Source organism: Myotis myotis, unplaced genomic scaffold (genome assembly GCF_014108235.1).
Source record: "Myotis myotis isolate mMyoMyo1 unplaced genomic scaffold, mMyoMyo1.p scaffold_m19_p_8, whole genome shotgun sequence".
NCBI classification, from domain to species: Eukaryota; Metazoa; Chordata; class Mammalia; order Chiroptera; family Vespertilionidae; genus Myotis; species Myotis myotis.
Genome location: NW_023416390.1, coordinates 30,523,693 through 30,548,563, shown reverse-complemented (window position 1 = coordinate 30,548,563; position 24,871 = coordinate 30,523,693). Strand labels below are relative to the sequence as shown.

The window sequence follows — 24,871 nt, the reverse complement described above, 5'->3', positions numbered from 1 at the left end:
CTTATTATGGGTTTTCTGCTGCCTCATGGGCCCCACATTGAGACTCCTTAGGGGTTTTGTTCCTTTGCGCAGTGATCAGGAGTGAATCCAATGGGCAGGAAGTGCCTCCGGAAGCCCAGATATCAGCACCAAGATGTGGACCTGGTGAGGAGTGTGAGGATGGCCAGCCTCAGCCTGCAGAGCACCTGGCATCTGAATTCAGAGCTCCTGTTTCTTGACGTGTTTTACTTTAAAAAAATATAGTTTTTTTAAGTTGATTTCAGAGAGAAGAAGAGAGAGAGTATCATCAGTGAGAGAGAAACATCAATTGGCTGCCTCCTGCACATCCCCCACTGGAAATTGAGCCTATAATCCAGGCATGTGCTCTGACTGGGAATTGAACCAGCGACCTCCTGGTGCGTGGATCGACCCTCAACCACCTGAGCCACACCAGCTGGGCTTGGTACATTTCACTTTGAGTGCACTCCACAGACCATGGTTCACTAATCCTGGGAACCCATTCTTGGGAAATGTGGGAGGCAAGGCTCTATTTATTGTACATGTGTTCATATGTTGACATCAGAATAGAAACAAGATAGCATGCCTATAATAAAAAATATGTATTTGGCCTTTGTCTCTAGTTCCTGGCACAAAGGTCCCCCAAACCCAAAGTTCACTCCTGCAAGTGTTCTCTGTTGTTTTCAGTACCAAATAAGTCAGGACTTGTTAGCTTGTGTGGTGACCATAAACAATTTTCAGTTCCACTGGCTTACACAAATAAGTTTACTTCTTGCTTACTCAAAGCCCATGGTGCATCTGGGAGGCACTCTGAGGTGGTAGTAGGTACATGTACTAAGCTGTTTCAGTCTTTGGGCTCTGTCCTCTCAAAACCAGGCTTCCATAATCAACGTGGTAGGAGAGAGAGTGCATGGAGAATCTCACTGCTCTCCTATGAATTAGTTTGCAAATGACACATGCCACCTCTGATCATAGCCCATTGGTAAGTGTATTAGTCAGTCCTAATGCAAGGAAATGGAAAAATTTTGGAGGATATATGCAATATTTGGTGAACACTACTATCTCTGCTACAAATGGAAAATGATAGACTGGAAAAACCAACCAATTCTAGATAATAATGATGCATCACTGAATCCCCTAACACAATAAAGCACACAAAAAGAAGTTAAAAGGGGGAAAAACCCCAGTCAGAATTTAGACTGTAAACCTAAGTGAAAAATATAACTTTTTTAGGAGCTAAAGTATTAAAATAGAATATGCTGCAAGAAAGAGCTTCAAGGATAAAATATTTGCTTGGTGTGTGATGGAATTTATCCATTTTTCTAAATAACTGTAGTCCCAGAAGAAAGTTTATTCTCTGGCAGGAACTCTGAACATTTTACCTATTTAGGTGACTTCCTTTTACAGTTATGACATCAGTAAAGGGAGACAGAGCTGTAGACACGTTTATTTTTGAACCATACCTAAATTATTCCATCAATTGTAATAAGAAATGTTTTTTGATTAAATCGACTATGAGATAGTTATTGCATTTAACACCTAACCTGTTCTGCTAGGTCATTATGGCATTTCGGCCTCTAGAATTAGCTGAGGATCCTTGTTCAATAATCCTTTAAGGATATGGGTATTTCCTTTTTCCATTAACTTGGAAAATAGACATTGGTCTCTTTGGGAAGGGCTAGGAAACGTGTCAACCTTGGTTTTTATGGCCTCCATTTATTTCTGTTTCCATCAACTAGCTGAATGGACAATGAGAACAGCTGCCTTTTGCTTGAGTTAACATGTTGAATACAGAATCCCTACTGTGTGTACCCACGATGACACATTCATGTGTTTCAGACATGATTTTGAACATTTGACATTTATAAATTCATTTAATCTTCAACATTTTCTATTCCAATAACATAATCTTATTATTGAATGGTGACATGGTGCATTGGAGTCAGCTGGAGACAATAATTCCTGAGGCTGAGGTACTTTTCTGAATGGTATAACACAGTGGTTCTCAACCTTCTGGCCCTTTAAATACAGTTCCTCATGTTGTGACCCAACCATAAAATTATTTTCGTTGCTACTTTATAACTGTAATGTTACTACTGTTATGAGTCATAATGTAAATATCTGATATGCAAGATGGTCTTAGGTGACCCCTGTGAAAGGGTCATTCAACCCCCAAAGGGGTTGCGACCCACAGGTTGAGAACCACTAGTATAGTGTATACTCTGAACCAGCTATCAATATGTGGTATTCTTTTACCTATAACCGGAATATTTTGGGTCTGAGAACCTGTCAAGCAAAGCTAAAAGATTTGACTGGTAAAGAAATGATGAGTGCATTTTACTATTCAGACAGTTTGATACTTACATAGACAACAAAAACAAAAAAAAGCAAAGGTACCAGCTTCCCATGTCCTCTGTACCATAGGATGATATCCAAACAAAGGGATTGTGGATGCCTTATGGTGTGACATGAGTGGTGGTCCACATTCATGTTGCAGCCAGCAGTTGAATAGCCTCCAGCTTTGCCCTAAATAAAGAATCAGAAGGCTTCAGACCTCATCAGAACTTGGAATGAAAGGAGAGTGAGTCATGATAGCCTCTGGAAGATAAGGCGATGAATGGAAAATGGCTTTGTAGCAGCTCCTCACAAGTCTCCCATGCTCTCATGTTTTGGAAAAATCACCGGGCATTCTTCCAAGGCCTAAATCAGATCAGTTGCATTTAAGTCTTGCCTATGTGTGCCGTGTGGAGACATGCAAGGTCACCAGGATGTCATGGCAGAGCCATTCCCCAACAGAACCAAGAACTGTCAGAGGTTTTAGTGCATGAGGAATGCTTTTATCAGCTGTACCAATTAGGATTCTGACCCTATGAATTAAATGTTGAGAATAGTATGCTATGCTATGTGCTTCCTGATGCCATGGGGTAAAAGGCAACAAAGTACGCAGAATGGTGATCAGTAACCAAACTACATAAATAACACTGGCTTTACCAAAATATATAAATAACAGTAGTTTTCTATAACAGGCAACAATAAGTAAGAAACTATAATAGGAAAAAGGCCACTTTCATAATAACAAGAAATAGTATAAAATACCTGACAGTAAAAAGAAAAAGCAAGAAATGAATAAGTTCTATGTGGGGAGAAGGAGAGGAGAGAAAACTTTACTAACAACATAATAATTTAAATAAGTGGAAGCACATGATATGATTCTTTATAGAAAGACTCAATATTTTTATTGTAAATTTCACTCCAATTTATTTAATAAGAGATCTGGACAAAGCAATTATACGTTTTCTATTTAGAAAAATAAATGAGCTGAAATAATGACAAAATAAGTTTGAAAAAAGAAGTGTGATGTGAATGTTTTTGCATATCATTAGGCAGAATGGTCAGCGGGACCACGTGCACTTGACCATGTACTGCTGGAGTCTCTGAAGGGGGAAACAGAAATGGACAAAAATCACAAAGTAATGGGCTTGGACTGAGAACTGTTCTTGCTGATTTACTGAATTCCAAAAATGTCTTTGAAGTTTTTCTCAAATTCGGCCTCTATTTGAATTCCCAGCATGATGAATTTCTGGCCCTGAAAAAGCAAAGAGAAAAACAGTATTAGCCATTGCCAGTTACCCAAAGTTTCAGGTAATCAAGATCTTCATTTAGGCCACCCCCAAATGTTAAGTGAGACTTCATCCAGTTAGGAATAGCTAATGTTCCCTGATAGCTTGATCATTTCTCTTTATCTGGAAGACAGAGAAGCAAAAATAGTACTATCTTGCAGCCTAATTCTTCACCAAAAATTGATTGATTTAATTTGACAAAATAGAAGTTATTTAAGTTTTGAGCACAGCACATATTATTTGCAACAGTATAGTAGTATGGAAATGTCTACAGTAAATTCATTGTGCCTTCCTCTCCCTTCATTCTCACACCTTGAGGCAATCCTTGTTAATGTGTGTGCGTGTGCGTGTGCGTGTGCGTGTGTGTGTGTGTGTGTGTGTGTTAATCCTCACCCAAGGCTATTTTTCCACTGGAGGATATTTTTCCGTTGATCTTTGTTGTTGTTGGTTTTTGGGAGATTGGAAGCGAGAGGGAAAGACAGAGAAACATAGATGTGAGAGAAACACATTGATTGGTTGCCTCCTTCATGAGCCCTGACCAGAGCCTGGGCCAGGGAGGAGCCTGCAACCGAGGTACTTGCTCTTGACTGGAACTGAACCTTGGACCTGTTGGTCCACAGGCTGACGCTGTATTCACTGAGCCAAACCGGCTAGGCCACAGTTGCCGGGAGCCGGTCCATGCTTGCTGTTTCAAGGGACCTGGCATATATGGCATACTGTTCTTAATATGTTTGCTCACCTTCTTGGCACTATGTGTTTTAACCAAGGTCTCTGAGAAAGGTTGTTTCCCCAGGTAGGGATTTTCCCCTGAAGTTAGGGAGGGAATAAAACCTCTTAACTAGTGCCAGGTGGGTAATTAATCACTTTAACTACGAACAATCATGCTTAAGCTACATAATCTTTACTCCCTGGAATGAAGATAAGAAACGCCCTAACCTTTGTAATAGAGATTGAAAGGATTGAATCAACTGGTATAAATACAGATGTAATAAGACAGCAAGACACAGAACTTAGAATACGGAACCAAGAGACAGAGAACCTAGGCACAGAACCTACACAGAACGTTCTCTAGAGACAGAAGAACTTCGCTGGAGAGAACATGGCAAAAGATCCTGGACAGAAACTGGCCTCAGAACCTAGAGACAGAACCTAGCGAGAGAACATGGCAAAAGATCCTGGACTGAACCTGACTACGGAAATTGGCAAGAGAACCTGACTAGAACCTGGTAACTGAACCTGGCTGGAGAACCTGGACAGAACCTGGCTGGAGAACCTAGCGAGGGAACATGGCTACAGAACCTGACTGGAGAACCTGGAGAACCTAGCAAGAGAACATGGACACAGAACCTGGCTGGAGATCCTAAGCAGAACCTCTCTGGAGATCCAGACCAGAACTTGGCTGGAGATCCTGGCTGAAGATCCTGGCTAGGCTGCTGATCAACTGAACGCTGTCCCCGTGTCATTCCTTCTTCGCCGACTCCGTCCACACCTTTGGGGACCCCTGGACCCGCTGGGGTTGGACCCCAGCACACAGTGGTCGGCAAACTCATTAGTCACCAGAGCCAAATATCAACAGTACAACGATTGAAATTTCTTTTGAGAGCCAAATTTTTTAAACTTAAACTATATAGGTAGGTACATTGTTATTAACTTAATTAGGGTACTCCTAAGGCTTAGGAAGAGCCACACTCAAGGGGCCGAAGAGCCACATGTGGCTCGGGAGCTGCAGTTTGCCTACCATGGGCTAGGGCCTTGTTAACTTTTTGACACAGCACTAGGGGATTTGGATGTAAAGAAATCCAAGATTTTGAAATTTGAGAAATTTGATTTGGTATCTTCCTTTAGAGAAGAGAAACACTGGTTGCCTTTAAAAAGCACTTCTGTTTCCTGTGGAGGGACTAGATCTGCAGGCTACTATTCTCTGGGACAAAATCGGCTATCTAGCAGTGAGCAGACTCTGAGATCCTAGGACAGTGTTTGCAATGATACCTCTGGTTGATTATTATATTTTCACCTCTGTTGACCACAGGGCTTTTAGAATCCTTCTAGAGTTTTTACTTGTGTGTGGTTGCCGCATGATGAGGAAAGCTGTAACATTTACCTGATATGAGAAGAGGAAAGGCAAAGTGACTTAATCGAAAGAAAAAGGGATGCAGGGACAGCCACTTACCTCATAAATTTTCCTGTGGTTCTGAAAGATGAGGCGCATGTCCTGCACAAACTCCTTCACTTGGAGGTACAACTTTGAAGCCAGTGTTTCTCTGATTTTGTTTAACCACATGCACTTCTTCAGGCTCTGAGATCGCCTTTTACTCTGTGGATGAAAATGCCAAAGGGCAGGCTATTGGCATGGTTCCAAGTCTACTTTCTATAGACTCTCACTGCTATGACTGTTTATGTCCCTCCCCCCACAAACTCAGATGTTGAAATTCCAACTCCCAATGTGATGGTATTAGGAGACGGGGCCTTTGGGAGATAATTAGGTCAGGAGGGTGGAGTGCTCATGAATGGGATTAATGCCCTTTGTAAGGGGACCCCAGAGAGCTCTCTCCCTGTTTCTACCATGTGAGGATACAACATGAAGTTGTCAGTCTGCAACCTGGAAGAGGGCTCTTGTCAGAATCTGACCATACTGGTACTCAGATCTTGGACTTCCGGCCACGAGAACTGTGAGAAACAAATTTCTATGGTTGAAGCCACCCAGTCTGTGGTACTTTGTTATAGCAGCCTAAGCTGCTAGGGGCTGACTAAGCTGACTGAGACATCCATCAACAAGGCAATGATAATGGCAACTTGTACCTATTGCATTCATACCACAGATTTGACAAATGCCAGTTTGGGGCTTTGTTGCTATTACTTACATAATATGGTTTTTGGATAAAAAAGGAGCTTTTTGACCAGCGACAGACCTTCAAGAGGAGGAACTCACATTTCTGCAAAAGATAGAGGAGATCTTAAGTAAAAAGCAGCTTGGAGAGAATGAACTGCCCTGCATGTTCAGGCAGAATGCACAACGCCCAAACCCATGGACTCTGAAACAAACACAGAACGGGATCTCCTTTGGATACAAATTTTGGTGTTAGGTGTGATCAAAGCACAGAGGAAGAAGCACAGATGCTTGCCTCTGGGCAGCATTCCTCCAGCCCCTGCAAGACTGCTTCTTCTCTCAAGTGAACAGAAAGGAGGAGGCTTCAGCTTCCCCTTGCAACTCACCAAGTGCTCCTCATGCAGCATCTTCCTTTCTAGGATCTCCGATTCCTGATGACATGGCTGACTTTCTGGACACATTTTCTGAATAAACTTTATCTCGCAGAAGATGCAACTCCATGGGACCCTGAGAGGCAGGACATGAAGTGAGCAGGGGCGGGTTCTCTGTGAAACAGCCATTGTTCCTGCAGCTGTTGAAGTCCTCAAAAGGACTGTTGGTTACCACCTTGAAGCCAACTTTTCTCTTGAAAACCCCTCCGCACTAGAGTCCCATTTAGACTCAATTACCAAAGACACCCCTCCCATAAGTAGTCCGTTGAGTTAGGTGCCATAGTGGGTGATGGGCTCTCATTCACCTCAACACTTAGGATTCCCAATTGAGCCACTGTGAGTATGGTAACGATCCCTGTCTGCCACCGTTGTGTATTGGCAACCAGTACCATAAAGACCAAAGTATTGGGCCTTGATGAACCATCAGGCCAGAGGAAAAGTCGGAAACCAGCTCTTGTCTCCCAACTTTGCTGAATAAGCACAGAGCACCAGCCATGGGCATCCTCCCCTCTGGCATTGCCATATCTATACCTAGAATCTGTGCTGCAGAGACTTCTTGGAAAGGAACCCTACCAACAGAGTGTCAGATACTCTATTTGCCTCTAGAGCCCTCTCTCCCAGGTTCTCTGTGCTGGGAGGCTCTCCACAATCAGGTGGATACAATGATTCATCGTAGAGATATCATTTAGCTTCTCCCCGGGGTCACTTCAGTCCTTTCTCAGAGGCCCATTACAAATTAAGACGTACAAATTGTCAGTTATAAAAACAGTCATGGGGATGTAAAGTATAGCATAGGGAACATAGTAACATTATGTTAACTATGTATGGTGTCAGATGGGCACTAGACTTATTGAGGACATCAACAGGTAAATTATATAAATGTCTACTGACTATGTTATACACCTGAAATGAATAATATAATGCTGCAGCCAATTGTAATTGAAAAAAATGAGGCCCATTACACAGTGTCCATGGTTCAGGGATGGGGTCTATCTGTGGGTTCAACAAAAAAGTAGATCTGTCTTCTGCCTCTGCAGATTGCCTGACCGACTAGAGAGGTTTATGCCAAATCCCTGAGGTGGCACCACTGCCTGAGAGCTACCTGAGAGCAGCTGGGTTACGTTAGATTCCTCCCATTATGGAGGGCAATGCTTTGTCCTCATGGGGATACACACATTCCTGGTAGACATTCTCTGCCCACACCACCACTTATAGGTGCCTTACCAATCTCGATGTTAGCCTGCATACATCGCCTCTGACCAAGGATACATTTTACAGCAAAGGAAATGTAGCAGTGGACTCACCCTCAGAACTCATGAGTCTTATTATGGACCCTGTCATGCAGTGTCAGCTGATTTGGTGGACTGTGGGGATGGCCTTCAGAGGACTCATCACAGCCCCAGCTTTGCCAGCTTTGAGATGTTCCCAAGGCAGGTGGTATATGCTTCCAACTGGCAGCTAATGCACGGTGTCACCGTCCCATCAAAGTGTATGGTTAGGGAAGAAAGCAGAGGAGGTGGTGGTGACCTCTTTCTATTCCCCCTAAAAACCACTTGAGGAATTTTCACTTCCCATGAATCTACTGCTGCCAGCACAGTTAAATAGCTCTGGATCATAATTCTGGATCCTGATACTTAAGGGCCCTGCTCCCTCTGCATCAAGACACATACAACCAGATAAACTTTGCAGGCTGAGTGTGCATGGTGGGAAGAGCTCTACCACAAGAAGGAAGGGCAAGAGGGGACCAAGTGTCACTAACCTGTGAGGATCAATATGACGGATGTGGCATGTCTCATGAAAGGATCTTGGACAAGTATCACAGCAAAATAGCGTTCCTCCTTTATGGCACATCTCACATATATTTGAGTTTTCTGGCTAGAAAGGGAGATAATGTAGAAATCACTGGGATCAGTGAGATTCCAGAAGGACAGTGAGATTTCATTAGACTCTAGAACACACAGATTTTGCTTGTACCAAGGTGAAACTTGTAATATTAAAGAATAACACTGAGCAGAGATATTTATTTATTTATTAGTATTTTTTTATGGTCTAAAGTTTTACATATGACTCCTTTTTCCCCAATCAACCCCCCCTCCCCCCGCCCCCAAGCCATTCCCGCTTTGGGCAAGCTCCGGCCACCCCAGTGTCTGTGTCCATTGGTTATGCTAATATGCATGCATACAAGTCCTTTGGTTGCTCTCTAACCCCCATCCCCTACCATTTGTCTCTAGATTGATCTATTCTTGTCTATCAAATTATTTTGATCATTATATCCCACATATGAGTGAGATCATGTGATATTTATCTTTCTCTGACTGGCTTATTTTGCTTGGCATAATGCTCTCTAGTTCCATCCATGTTGTTGCAAATGGTAAAAGTTCCTTCATTTTATAGCGACATAGTATTCCATTGTGTAGATGTACCACAGTTTTTGAATCCACTCATCTGATGATGGGCACTTAGGCTGTTTCCAAATCTTATCTATTGTGAATTGCACTGCTATGAACATAGGGGTGCATATATCCTTTCTGATTGGAGTTTCTGGTTTCTTGGGATATATTTCTAGAAGTGGAATCACTGGGTCAAATGGGAGTTCCATCTTTAACTTTTTGAGGAAACTCCATACTGTCTTCCACAGTGGCTGCACCAGTCTGCATTCTCACCAGAAGTGCAGGAGGGTTCCTTTTTTGCCACATCCTCACCAGCACTTGTCATATGTTGATGATAGCCATTCTGACAGGTGTGAGATGGTATCTCATTGTCGTTTTGATTTGCATCTCTTGGATGATTAGTGACTTTGAGCATGTTTTCATATGTCTCTGGGCCTTCTGTATGTCCTCTTTCGAAAAGTGTCTATTTAGATCCTTTCCCCATTTTTCGATTGGATCGTTTATCTTCCTTGTGTTAAGTTGTATGAATTCTCTGTAAATTTTGGAGATTAAACCCTTATCTGAAATATCATTGCAAATATGTTCTCCCATGCAGTGGGCTTTCTTGTTGTTTTATTGATTTTTTTTTTCTGTGCAGAAAGTTTTTATTTTGATGTAGTCCCATTTTTTATTTTATTTTCTCCTTAGTCTACATTGCCCCAGGAGCTGTGTCTGTAAAGATATCTGAGTAGAGATTTTTAGAAGACATTTTGGTCTGCAGCGACGTTCAGGAGGAAGTGGCTGTATTAGGTCAGGAAAGTTTTCCCTATGGAGACAGAGATTTGGCTAGCAACAAAGAGGGTGAATTAAAGATAATCTGAGATATTTATTATTCTGTTGGAAAAATATGGTTCAGAAATTCAGTGTCTTATCTGGTTGTCTATATTGTCTCATCAAAACTGACTCATCAAAGAGTGATTTACTGGGAATTTAATATGATGGAATAAACTCCTGAGATATCACTGCACCTCATTTTCTCAACCATAAGTTCCCCATGAGTTTAAGAGCCTGGGAAGGTATTACTGGACGATGGAGTTTGTGCCTGGAGGGACCCTAGGCCTGTGACAGTACCTCTGGATTGGAGAGACCCTGGGCATAGATGACCAGGTAAATGCCAGGCTAGACTGAGCTCTTTAGTTCTGGGAGGCTGGGGAAGATGCCCAACTCAGCTTGGCATGAAAGGTGTGGAGGTGCCATTTCTGAATGGCCAGAGAGTATGGTAATGACAACCACTGGGTTCATGGATGATCTGGTGCTTTGTTCTATATAAGGAAGACGGAAGAACCCACAAAACTGAATGATGCTGGGTCTTCCACAATTTTAATATGCAGGTCCTTCAGCCAGATTTACTTTCATTGAGTGAAGTCAATAATTTGACAGTGTTTGCATCTAAGTATTGTGGAATGAAAAAAACACAGTGAAGATGGTAGAAATTATAGACAAAAGTAAGAATTGGCCAAGGAATGAATCCATTGGGCTGTGAGAAAAATCATGTTTTTCTTTATTTTGTGTGTGGATGATAATCTATGTGGCAATAACACGTGAATCTCTACATATTAAATTTCTATGTATGAGGGTCATGTGTCTGTGATGGAGAAATGTCCAGAAGTTTTTGGCTCCACCTGAGCAGATAGATAACTGTTTGAGGAGAACTCTGTGGTGGGGGAATGTCTCACCCAATGTGTTGGTAACAGCTCTACACTTAGATGAAAATATCTTGTCTACACAATGGGTTAGAAGGAGGAATTCACATTGTCCTGTGATAACGTAGGTACAACATAATGCACAGACTTGAGGACTGGCTCACTCAGTGATGGGCGGTTGAGATGCTGGTGGGTGGTGAGGAAGTGAGGAGGTGACAGGAAGTGCCATTCCACTTCTTCCTTCTAGAAACACTGTGCTTTGTTCTCTGACTCTCTGCTCCCTTGGATTTACCCCCATAAGACTCTGCCTCTTCTTGAAGGCTCCTCACTTAGAATGTTGGAATTCCTTGGGGCTCTGTCCTACACCCCCCCTCCTTCACCGCTCCCATGACCATGCTTACCTTACTTATCCTTAGACTTTAAAACCTGTGTCTCTAGTCTCCTTCTGAGACTCTAAACTTCCACACTCTACTTTCCATCATCTCCAGTTAGAAGTCTTTCATCAAGTCTAAAATCCACCCTGTCCCCAACTATATTCCTTGTCTTCCTGTCTGTAATCTGCTCCTCTTTTAGCTCCCATCTCACCAAGGAACCCATAATTCACCCAGGAGCCCAGAATTGAAGACGGATTCTGCTTTTCTCCACACCTAGATATCCAATCCATCAACAGTGTTGCAAGTCCAAATTTTTAAATATCTCATCTCATTCTCAGTGCTTCTGTGAGTTCCACTGCTATAAGAATGTAGAGGCCCTAATCATAATACCATCTTATTAGGAAAAAAAAAAGGTCTGCTACCAAAGTTACAAATCATAACAGTCAGAATATCATCTCTGGGTCCAATGAGCTTGGGTGAATTGGACTGTACCCCAGTTTGCACATTCTCTTCATTTATAAGTTTAATATAAGAAGAGATACAAAACTTACATACATGTATGAGGAAATTCTAAGCTGCAATGTGTCTCTTGCCCATGTTTTTCCTTTCAATAGGAAAACTTGTATAATGCCTCATTAGGGACATCCTTGGGCACATCCCCACATGGGCCTTCCTGACTCTGGCATGGGGCCATGTAATTGTTTATCCTCTTTTGTCATAACAAATGAGACTCATGGATGCTGACCACCTATTGTTAGGCTTTTGGGTCAAGGTTTCTGAACCTTAGGTATTGTTAGAATGAATTGATGTCCTTCCAGTGTGGAACAATGACTGCCTCAGTTTTTACCTCCAGCCCGGAGCAGAGAGGCCATGGACAAACTACCCAGTTTGATCCAAGGCATAATGACCTGAGAGGTGACACCACCTGCCTCTCTGAGTGTGCTAGGACCCCCACCCACCCCATTAGTTATTTCCCCATGTTACACAATTGGGGAACACTCAGTACATTTCTCTGCAGGACTCATCACAGGATGTACACCTTGAACTCATCAGCCTGGTGAGGTCTATTCCTTCTGTCTGATGTATGAAACTATCTTATCACTGCCTGAACCATGGAGTGGATGTTTGAGATTTTCCTTCTCTTTCCTTCTGCTTTCTTTAAAATTCTGTTATCCTCTCGAATTTGCTCCCTACCCCTAATCGGCAGGCTAGCCCTGCCCATTTCTACTTCAAGACCCATCTCTAGAGACCCCAGTGGTTTAGAGCTCTGCCTCCCATACTAATGGGAAAATAGGAAGGTTTCCACCAAACAAATGGAAAGGATGCTTTCACATTGAGACAGCCAACTCCAGAACCATCTACCTGGCATGGGTGATGCATCTGCTGTTCTTTACTCATCACACATAGCGACATGTTCTAACTGAGTGTGAGCATGCTTCAGGGAAAGACAGCATGACAGAGATAATGTATTGAAAAGGCCTAGATTATTCTCGGGTACAGGTGGCAATACTTACATATGGGTCAATAATGTTATCACTGTGAGAATCTGGTACTATCTATAGAAAACAGAGAAAGACCGAGTGACAATATTGAATATGAGTTTTCATTAACCACACATTTGAGCATATTTTTTATGCAAAGGATTCATGCCTTCCCTTTGCTTTACATCTCCTTTTGTGAGTCTATATATCTAATTGGAGAATAAAAAACATTAAATTATGTGTCAGTGATGGTTTGGCCCAAAGCAAATTTCATTCTGTGGATCTTAGATCCAAGGTGGCTTTTGTGAAGCCATGTAGTGAGGAAGGCTGGCCCTGGTTTTCACAGATGGAGTGGGAACTTAAATGAGAGACTCAAACTGAGGACTCATCGCCCACAGCCCCCAGTGACCTCAGGGCCCAGAGTCCTGGGTGCCAAAGAAATGTTTCTGCAGACTCCACGGCCTTCTGAAGGTCTCCTGGGATACAGCACTAAAGATAAAATGGGTAAAAAGTCCCAGTTCTGCATCTTTTCTTGAAGGTGAGTACCTCTCCACTGTCTCCTGAATCCCAAGGGCTTGCATTGACCTTGGGTATCTGTGAAATGACTGGGCCTCCTTTCAGCCTGGGGCAATGACTACCTCAGCTCTTACCTCCAGCTGGGGCAGAGAGGCCATAGAGAAACCACCCAGTGGACCCAAGGCATAATGATCAAAGAGGTGGCCATATAACTGCCTGCATCTCTGGGTGTCCTAGAACCCCACCCCACCCCATGAGTTATTCTTCCATGCTAGACAATGAAGTTGAAACAATCATATAAGGTCAGCTCTGTCTCATTATCTATTTTAAAGGATTAGTCTCACCTCTATCTCTTATGTTTTAATGCTTAAAGAAGTTCTGGTCTCTGACACTGCAATGTTTGAAAGCAGCAGGTGCAAAAATCCCCATATTATAAATCAAATTTTACTAGAATTAATGAAGTTAGGAGCCACAGAATAAGGCCAGAGAAATGGAAAATCAACAATATTATAGGTGAGATATAGGCAGAAAGTCATGCGATAATTACCTTTCTTGTTCTCGGCGGGTCTGGTAGAAATCCTTTCTGAAAGAGAAATGAGATTAATGCTGTAAGGAGTCTTTGTGTCCTCTTTGTACTTCTGTACTTTTTCTACTATTTTGAGCTTGGTATTTCCAGTGCCTCCCAGATACATTATTATGCTATTTTATTGGTCCCCAGAGCCTAAGATGGCCTCCTCTGCCCCCCATTCCCCAATTTAAATTACTTTCCTGTGACCATATTACACAGTGGCAACTACTAGTGACAGAGTCAAGGCCACAATTACTGTCTACCTTCAAAGGGAGAAGAGTTCATGCACTTAGGATTTCACTGTGATAAACTGGCCAAGATAACACCGGAGTGGAATGTTAGTCAGTAATAGCATGCATTGTGACCTGCGCAAGGGAAGTCATGATGGTTTTCTGAACATCGATAAAGCTTGGAGTTTGTGAACTATGACACTCCATCCTTAATGGAAGCCCTTTGTCATTAGGATACCTCAATCAGGTCTTTCAGGGTATATCCACCGCAGCGCACACTCAGCCTCCAATTCTTGGACCTTTCATAGTTTCCTTCAATTTCAAATTCCTTGAGGGTGAGCTGCTTCCCATCATTTGTCTTTATACACTTTGCTGTGATTCCTGTGAGACCGGGCAAGACAGGTTGAGTTCCCTTTGTTGCCAGGGAGTGTCCCTGACTGTGAAAACCCTAGAACTTGGCCTCCTACCACCCATTTTGGGCTTAGAATCAACAACCCAGAAGAGCTGAGTTCCCTCTCAGGGGCCCCACAACAACCTGAAGGGCGGTGGTAGAAGGGACTTCCTGCCATGCGTGCACACTTTCCTTTACTGTGCAATGAGAAGGGCAATAATTATTACTAACATTTTCTTTTAAAAGTATTTAATTATATTCAAGAGAGAGAGAGAAAAAAAAGTATGGCTCTTAAAAAAAAAAAGACGAGGATTCTTTCCCATCCCTTCTCTGAGACTCAGGATAGAGCCAGGCTGAATTTCAGAGAGGGTAGATGAGGGCACATAGGTGGCCAAGTGGCAGCTGTCACCACAGCCACATCTGTCTAGTCTTGTGCAATGTTGATAATCCAGTTAATGGCAGCAATTATTTCTCATATTTTGGATTCATGGCTATTTTATGTGGAAAGTAATTATGGAAATGTTATGTGGTAGGAAAAGTTAAATTACTCATATGCAATATAGTCATAGGGCACACATTTATACTTGTTGATGTCTAAAGAACTCTATTTTGGGAGGGGGAATCAATCCTGGCTGCCAAACATTTGTGCTGTACTTTAACAATTATAATTTTCAAGTTATTTTATATCTGTTATTCCATTTTTCCTCTCATAATAATATGGTGAAGCAAGTTTTATTACTATTCCCATTTTGTAGAGGAGGAGTTTAGGATGAGAGAGAATGGCTTGGTCCAGTTGCAACAGACACTCTTGATATAGCTGAAACTCCAAGCCAGGTATCCTGATTCTAAAACCTGTGCTCCTGGCCAGCATAAGGTGGTACAGGTGCCCTAACCAGTTTGGCTCGGTGGGTAGAGCATCGGCCTGCCGACTGAAAGGTCCCAGGTTCGATTCCGGCCAAGGGCATGTACCTTGGTTGTGGGCACATCCCCAGTAGGAGGTGTGCAGGAGGCAGCTGATCGATGTTCCTATCTCACTGATGTTTTTAACTCTCTATCCCTCTCCCTTCCGCTCTGTGAAAAATCAATAAAATATATTTTTTAAAAAAGGTGGTACAGGTGTTGCAGGGAATGAGACTGTGAAATTGTTGTTGTATTTCTCAAATGTGTACATTTCTACCCTGATATTGAAGCACTTGTTCTTGGGTTGGGTGGTGGATGGGCATTATAGGGACCTTTTCCTTGGGGGGAAAGGAAAGATAGCCTGGTAGGCTAATGTTTATGAATTTTAAAAGTGAGGAAATGTCATCTTTCCTCCAGTCTATTTGAGATGCTGTGCAGGAAAGATCTAAGAGAACAAACCTGAGACAACTACCTTTAGAAATGTCTGCTTCCAAGGCTGATCCTTGGCTGACATCTGAAAGCCTGGATTTTGGGAGGGGTCCCACCGTTCCCATGGGGCATGTGCTGAACACTTGCTTTCTTTCTGGACATCTGGAATTTTGGCAGATGCGAGGTAAAGTGTACCTATGTGGCTAAGTCCTGATAAAAACCCTGTGACTCCTAGGCCAGGGCAGCTTCCCTGATAGACAACATCTCACATGTGTTGTTATGAGTTGCTGCTGGAGAATTAAATGTGTCCTGTATGACTCCACTGGGAGAGGACCTTTGGAAACTGGCACTATTGATTTTGGACTTTGTCCCATGTGCTTTTGCCTTTGCTGATTTTGCTTTGTGTCAACTTAATAAATCATAGCAATGAGTTAGACTATATGCTGAGTCCTGTGAGTCCTCTTAGTAAATCACCAAGAGTTGGGATGGTCTCGGGGACCCTGACACAGGTGTCTAGCCCCTGAACAATATAATATCCACATGGATAGTTTCCAGTTGAAAAGCGTAGAAGACCAGGAAACTTACCTTGTTTCATTTTCTCTTTATATAATTCCCCCTTTGCTGGACCACAGGTCACGGGAAGTATAGAGCGTTTAAAGTTCATATGTTTATCTCTGGGAATTCTTGGACCTGCAAGGAAGCATTATTATTATTATTATTATTTTCATTCCACTTTCTTCTAACTGTGCCCTCTTTCTTCTCACCCATCTTGAGAGCCTTCTTTTATAAATCAAAATGTAGTGGAGGGAGTTTCCCCATGAACAACGTTTTCCTTTTATGGCAGGTTAGACACACAATGATAATGTCATCCTGCATTTCTGTTCTCTGAAATCCTGCATAATAGCCTCATGTGAAGGACCTGAATTCCCAAGCTTGTTGGCCACAACTACCTATTGCACAATGATTTTTCTCCTGTTTTTAAGGAAGATTTCTAGCCATATTAGTGCTTGGAATTATGTGGATGGAAAGAAACCCCTCATCTTTTAGTTGTCTCCCCATCTGAGGCCCCACTGGGGGAACAGAGAACAGGATGACAGTGGGGAACTTAGCAGGAACAGTGTCTGCCTTCCCTCCTTGCTCTCTGCCTTGTTTCACTTCTCCTTCATGTGAACTTTCTGTATGGCTTTCACTCTGTGAATCAGGGCAGGGTGCTCCTAGAAGAAACTGCAGATTGCCCAGGAAGAGGGCCTCTGTACCTCCTTGGGGTGGGGCACTGGCTCTGATTCTGCTGAAGTAGGGGTTGAAAGTCTTTTAAAAATATATATTTTTATTGATTTCAGAGAAGAAGGGAGAGGGAGAGAGAGGAACATCACTGATGAAAGAGAATCATTGATATTGATAGGCTGCCTCCTGCATGTTCACCACTGAGGATTGAGCTTGCAACCTGGGCATGTAAAATTTAGATACTTAATTACTAAAAGTATATTAATCACTTCTTTTTACCTCTTTTTCTGCTTCTTTTCAAAGGCCTGGTGTTGGCTGCTTTTATCCCTAGGGGGGGAAAATAACATAAATGTCTCTTGTTTATAAAATTGCATTGCAAATAGTAGTGTTTTAGAAAAACACCCCAGCTGTATTTCCAGTCAGAACGTTAGCAATTTAGCAGACCTGGCCCTGCCATGGCCCCTGGGCCCTGGATTCTGTTTGTGGATTCATTACCAAGTTACTTGTTTGCAGTGTTATCTTTCAATCCCTGATGAATTTTGGAATTGACTAAATCTGATATATTCCTCAACAGTTAGTATAATTACATAAAGTGATTAGGGAAATAGGTTTGTTACTTAAAGCAAAGAATATAGCAGGAGAATTTAGATGTTTTGTAATTGAAAATGTATCCATCTTTAAAAATTTTACCTTTTGGTTTGCTTCTTTTCCTTGGGACTCTGTTATTCAGAGACTGGATTCTATCTCTGCCTCTGCTTCTCACTGAAAAAAATAAAAATAAAAACAGACACTGTGAGAAGTCACATTGTATATAATAGTGCTTTTTAAACATTCCCTTTTACTGTAACTTTTCAAGAGCCCAACATATAAAGAAAAATATATAACCCATAGCCTTATATTTACCAAGCCTTAAATGTTTAAGCAAGTTTAATTTTAGATTTCATTTTCTTTACCCTCACATTAATCCTAATTTATTTGTACCGACATTAATTATAAAAAGAATTTAAGACAGAGTTTAATTTGCATCTCAAGGAACACTGAGAATAATAATAATGAGAGATAACAGTTAACACATGCTTATTATGTGCCTTACATGAATATATATATTCATGTATGGAACATAATCCTATCTAATAATAGACAAACATGGTAATTGACCATACCTTTGCTACGCCTCCCATTGGCTAATCAGCACGATATGCAAATTAACCCAACCAAGATGGTGCCGGCAGCCATGCAGCTGAAGCGAGCAGGAGGCTTGCTTGCTCCAGTGATGGAGGAAGCCAAGATTCCCCGCCTGCCACGGCCCAGCTCTGAGCTCGAAAGCAACAAAGTTTCATTTACAGAAGCTAAACAAACCCCAGATACCTGCTTTCAGCAGGCCATGGCCTCAGAGCTGGAGTCAGCAAGAGCCCGGCTCTCAGCTCCAGTGACGGCAACAAAGTTTCAATTATAGAAGGTAAATAAATCCCAGAATAAAAAAAAAAGAAAAAAAGGAGAGGCTGGGAGCTTCAGTCGCTGGCCAGCTTGAAAACAGCACTCAGCCCCTCACCCAGGCTGGCCAGACACCCAAGCGGGACCCCCACCCTTATCCGGGACACCTTTCAGCGCAAACCAGCCGGCCCCCACCCGTGCACCAGGCCTCTATCCTATATAGTAAAGGGGTAATATGCAAACTGACCCTAACAGCAGAAAGACTGGGAATGACTGGTCACTATGACACACACTGAGCACCAGGGGGCAGATGCTCAATGCAGAAGCTAACCTTTGGTGGTCAGTGTGCTCCCACATAGGGGAGCTCTGCTCAGCCACAAGCCAGGCTGATGGCTTCCAGTACTGCGGTGGTGGTGGGAGCCTCTCCTGCCTCCTCAGCAGCGCTAAGGATGTCCCACTGCAGCTTAGGTCTGCTCCCCAGTGGCAAGTGGACATCCCCCGAGGGCTGCCGGGTTGCCAGAGGGATGTCTGATTGGGAGCTTAGGCCCAGTCCCCCGGGGAGCAGGCCTAAACCAGCAGGTGGTCATCCCCAGAGGGTTCCCAGACTGCGAGAGGGCACAGGCCAGGCTGAGGGACCCTCCCCTTCGAGAGCACAAATTTTTGTGCACTGGGACTCTTGAGATATATATATATATATATATATATATTATATATATATTATATATGTGTATATATATATACATATATATATATTTATATATATATATCAAGGTGGCAGAAATACTCAGAAGAAATAGGCAGATTCTTCCTACCTGTTTGATGAAAGAGAAACAAATTATGTGATTTAGGCCACTGTATTTTGAGGTCTCTTTGTTACAATAATTCAATCTGTACTCTAAATAATCTATTAGCTATGAAGTTTGCTTGGTCGGCAAACTGCAGCTCGAGAGCCACATGTGGCTCTTCGGTCCCTTGAGTGTGGCTCTTCCTAAGCCTTAGGAGTACCCTAATTAAGTTAATAACAATGTACCTACCTATATAGTTTAAGTTTAAAAAATTTGGCTCTCAAAAGGAATTTCAATCGTTGTACTGTTGATATTTGGCTCTGTTGACTAATGAGTTTGCCGACCACTGACATAGGCTATTTCGGGGCTATGGCAAAGACAGGATCTGGCAAGAAGACTAGGTCTGTAGTAAGCTCACAGGTGTGAATCCTCACATTTGTTCTTACCTTTTTGGGGACTGGTTTTTTTACTTATGTGCCTTCTCTTTTTTCCTTTAAACAGAAAATAAAATAATCATTTAGAATTATAAATAGAGATTTACAAGTTTTATATGTCAGTAACCTTCAAATATTTTATTTTTGTCTAGTTTTTTTGTTTTGTTTTTTTGTTAATCCTCACCGGAAGATACTTTTCCATTGGTTTTTGGATAGAGTGGAAGGGAGGGGAGAGACAAAGAGAGAGAAACATTGATGTGAGAGAGACACATTGATGAGTTGCTTCCTGCACTAGCCCTGACTGGGTATGGAGCCTGCAACTAAGGTACATGCCCTTGACCGGAAGTGAACCCGAGATCCTTCAGTCCATGGGTTGGCACTCTGCCAAACTGGCTTCACTCAACTTTTGTGGGGCTAAATCTCCAGGTACCAATACACCATCTTGGTTGCCATCACACTGAAAACAATAATAGCAACAAAAACAACCTACCTTTACACAGTACCAGTTGTTTACAGTATGCTTTTGCATAGTCATATGAGGTTTCCTCATTTACAATAAGGAAAACGTAAGAGCAGCTGAAATCAGGAAGAGGCTGACAGCAAATAAAAGGGAATGTCAAGGAGATCAAGGAACAACAGATCTCAGACATCACCAGCAAAGTGTACATCCTGGACTTCAGAGGCTTGCCTTGAAAGCTAGCAGAGGTTGGTTCATGAGATTTAAGAAAGGAAGCCATCTCCATAACATATCAGTGCAAGGTGAAGCAACAAATGCTGATGAAGAAGCTGCAGGAAGTTATCCAGAAGATCTAAGCTAAGATAATGAATGAAGGTGACTACAATAAACAACACATTTTTCAGTATAGAAAAATCAGCTCTATATTGAAAAAAGATTTCATGTAGGACTTTCATAGTTAGAGAAGAGAAGTCAGTGTCTGGCTTCAAAGGATAGGCTGACTCTCCTGTGAGGGATTAGTGCAGCTGTAACTTTAAGCTGAAGCCAGTGCTCATTTACCATCTTGAAAAGACCAGGGCCCTTAAGAATTATGCTAAATCTACTCTGCTGTGCTCTATAAATGCAACAAAATAGCCTGGATGACAGCATATTTGGCTACAACATGGTTTACTGAATATTCTAAGTCTACCATTGAGGCCTACTGCTCAGAAAAAAATTCCTTTTAAAATATTACTGTTCATCAATAAGGCACTTGGTCACATCACCCAAGAGTGCTGATGGAGATGTACAATGACATTAATGTTGCTTTCATGCCTAAAACAATATCTATTTTGCAGCACATGGATTAAGGAGTAATTTTGACTTCCAAGTTTTATTATTTAAGAAATACATTTCATACGACTATAGCTGGCATAGATGATTATTCCTCTGATGAAATAATCATCTATGGCAGCTATATAAAAGTAAATCTTCTGGAAAGGATTCAGCATTATAGATGCCATTAATAACATTCTTGATTCATGGGAAGAGATCAAAATATCAACATTAACAGGGAATTTAGAAGAAGTTGACTCCAACCATCATGGATGACTTTGAGGAGTTCAAGACTTCAGTGAATGAAGTAATATCAGATGTGGTGGAAATAGCAAGAGAACTAGAAATAGAAGTGGAATCTTAAGATGTGACTGAATTGCTGCAATCTCATGGTAATTTTTGTTGTTGTTAATCCTCACTTGAGGTTATTTTCCCATTGATTTTTTTTTTTTTTTTTGAGAGAGAGTGGAAGGGAGAGTGAGAGACAGAGAAGAAACATTGATGTGAGAGAGACACATTGATTAGTTGCCTCCTGCACACACACCAACCAGGCCTGGGGAACCTACAACCCAGGTACGTGCCCTTGACCGGAATCAAACCCAGGACCCTTTAATCCACAGTCCAGTGCTCTATCCACTGAACCAAACCAGCGAGAACTCATGATAAATCTTCAACAGATGAGGAACTGCTTCTTATGGATGAGCAAAGAAAAGTGGTTCCTTGAGTTGGAATCTACTCCTGGGGAAGAAGCTGTGAAAATTTTTGAAGTACAATAAAAGGTTTCAATAGTAAAAGAAATTAGTTGATAAGGCAGTGGCAAAGTTTGAGAGAATTGAATCCAATTTTGAAAGAAGTTCTACTGTGGGTAAAATGGCATCAGACAACATCATATCATATAGAGAAATAATTTATAAAAGGAAGATTCAATAATTTCATGGTTGTCTTATTTTTTAAAATTGCTACAGTCATTCCAGCCTTCTGCAACCACCACCCTAATCCAGTGATGGCGAACCTTTTGAGCTCAGCGTGTCAGCATTTTGAAAAACCCTAACTTAACTCTGGTGCCGTGTCACATATAGAAATTTTTTGATATTTGCAGCCATAGTAAAACAAAGATTTATATTTTTGATATTTATTTTATATATTTAAATGCCATTTAACAAAGAAAAATCAACCAAAAAAATGAGTTCACGTGTCACCTCTGACACGCGTGTCATAGGTTTGCCATCACTGTCCTAATCAGTTAGCAGCCCCAACACTGAGGCAGCACCCTCCACCTGCAAAAAGATTATGACTCTCTGATGGCCCAGATAATGGGTAGCATTTTTTAGCAATAAAATATTATTTAAAAAAAATATTTTTGCCCTAGTTGGTTTGGCTCAGTGGATAGAGTGTTGGCCTGCAGACTGAAAGGTCCTGGGTTTGATTCCAATCTATGGCACATGCCCGGATTGTGGGCTCGATCCCCGGTGGGTGGCATGCAGAAGGCAGCCAGTCAATGATTCTCTCTCATTGATGTTTCTATCTCCCTATCCCTCTCCCTTCATCTCTGAAATAAATAAAAATATATTTTAAAAAATTCACTCCCAGTAAGTCATCAAGATGGTGGGACCTCTGGATCAACTTTCTTTTCTGTAAGTCCTTCAATCAAGGGACAAAAACTAGTAGATAGATAAGTAAAGACACTGTGTGATCAAAGAGATGATTGAAACCACGATGTAATAGTGGATTGAATATTTAATGATTCCCATCTCACATATACCAAAGAAGCAAAACTCAGGGATTATAGATTCATACATGAAAAATGATCAAATATTTAAAACACCCTAGAATTAAATATAGAATAATACTTTTAAAATCTTAAGCTAGAAATGACTGTTGTAAATATGATAGTATTAAAAAGAAAAATATGAGAAATTTGACTACCTACAAATTTATAACTTCTACCAGGCAAGATTATATTAATAAATAAAAAACAAAAACAAGTGGGACAACATACCAGCAACATTTATGACGAATGTTTAATATATATTATATAGGAATTTCTGTATTAATTCAGCATAGCAAGAAGACAAACACCATAACAGAAAGCACTGACATAACATTTCATGACAAAGAGTTCCACAAAGAAGTAAAACAAATGACTAAAAAAATAAAAAATGCTCACCCGCAAAAATGAAAGTATTGCATGTTAAAGCACTTAAATAAGACTTATTATAGTTATTAAAAATATTAAATGTTTTTATTGTTTATGTATTACATATTAATTTTAAAAAGCAGGAAAAGGAGAGGTATGGATAAATTAACCTATTTGGCAAATAAAACTATATTCCAAAATGTACTAATTCCTGCATAGAGAAATTCTGGAAAGATATACACTAATTTTTATAAACCACATACTTCAAAATCAGAATAAAACCATATACTTCAAAATCAGAATAAAAACCAACATGAAGACATGAGCATTTTGAAAAAAACATAGTTACTTTAAAAGGCATTTTGTTTTTTGCCTTATGAAAGGTATCCTATCTAATAAAGGGGGAATATGCTAATTGACCCTCATGCTGTCACAAAGATGGCAGTGCCCACAACCAACAAGGAGGAAAATATGCTAATTGACTGCCCTGCCCTCAAAGATGGCGGTGCCCACAGCCACAAGATGGTGGCACCCAGTCCTCTCAGACCTGCTGGGGTGGCAGGTGCGCGGCAAGGCTGGGCCAGCCCCGTGTGCCTGCCTTTGGAGTCCCCAGTCCCCTCAGCCCCCCAGCAGCCCAGAGCTGTCCTGAGGTGCAGGCAAACCTTGGATGGTGTCTTTCCAGCTGCCCAGGGCTGGCCCAAGGTGCAGGCAAGCCTCAGATGGTGGCTTCCCAGTCGCCCAGGGCCGCCCGAGGCTCAGGTAACCAGGGCTGGCTGAGGCTTGCACTGCTGGCAGTGGCAGCAGCAGAGGTTTGATGGGGCGTTGCCTTCCCCTGATCCCTGGTTCACCTCCTGTCCCTGATGGCTCCCAGACAGTGAGAGGGGGCAGGCTGGGCTCAAGTACAACCCCTCCAGTGCATCAATTTTCATGCACTAGGCTCTAGTAGAAAATTATGATAATAAATGTTAGCATTAAAAACCAGTTAATTTGTAACATAAAAATCAAGTAAATTCTTATTCACTCTTACTTGGTTTCCCACTGTGTTTTTCCAAAATAGAACTGCTTCCAATATCCATAGTATCTAGAAAGTAACAGGTGGTGGTCAGAGAACTGTAATTTATAAATAAAAATTACAAATCTTATGACAATTCACATTGTGGAAAGCTTGAGTTTATAAGGATGTCTGAGTATATAAATGAATTAAACATATAAATTGATATCTAAAGTCTTTTTTTTAAATTTATTGCTTAAAGTATTACAAAGGGTATTACATATGTGTCCATTTTATCCCCCCGCCCTAGACAGTCCCCTAGCCTCCCCTATCCCCCAATGTCTTATGTCCACTGGTTATGCTTATATGCATGCATACAAGTCCTTTAGTTGATATCTAAAGTCTTGATTTCTCTGAGACTTTGAAAAAAAACCCTCTTCACGACTTATATGCATCAGTTTCCTCATTTATGAAATGGGTAGGTAACAAAGTTATCCTGTTCAGGCTTTAGGTTAAAAAAATGTTTTTATTGATTTTAGAGAGAGAGAAAGGGAGAAGGATAGAGAGATAGAAGCATTGGTGAGGGAGAGACATCGATCGGCTGCCTCCTGCACGCCCTGGACTGAGGATTAAGCCTGCAATTGGACTTGTGATGGAATCGGGACCTCATGGTTCATTGGTCGATGCTTAACCAGCCATTCCAGCCGGGCAGGCTTTGGATTTCTTAATGAATATTAAATAAGATATTATTTGCAAAAGT

The 24,871-nt window shown here is 41.6% G+C and overlaps 1 protein-coding gene across 5 annotated transcripts in view; it reads right to left on the bottom strand.

Annotated features, from left to right (window-relative positions):
- The window catches only part of SP100 (SP100 nuclear antigen), an 89,703-nt gene that overhangs the window by 13,569 nt on the left and 51,263 nt on the right, over window positions 1–24,871 (bottom strand). The window contains exons 14-26 of one of the 5 annotated variants that reach the window (XM_036319481.1): window positions 24,148–24,201; window positions 19,726–19,770; window positions 17,751–17,822; window positions 17,340–17,387; window positions 16,422–16,526; window positions 14,355–14,497; window positions 13,866–13,901; window positions 12,836–12,877; window positions 8,635–8,750; window positions 6,831–6,951; window positions 6,479–6,550; window positions 5,788–5,931; window positions 3,208–3,583 (exon numbers count right to left, since the gene is read on the bottom strand). In XM_036319481.1, coding sequence (XP_036175374.1) covers window positions 3,503–3,583; window positions 5,788–5,931; window positions 6,479–6,550; window positions 6,831–6,951; window positions 8,635–8,750; window positions 12,836–12,877; window positions 13,866–13,901; window positions 14,355–14,497; window positions 16,422–16,526; window positions 17,340–17,387; window positions 17,751–17,822; window positions 19,726–19,770; window positions 24,148–24,201 — 1,079 coding nt within the window. In that variant the 3' untranslated portion in view covers window positions 3,208–3,502. The other 4 variants (XM_036319482.1, XM_036319485.1, XM_036319483.1 and 1 more) reach the window with 4 other exon arrangements.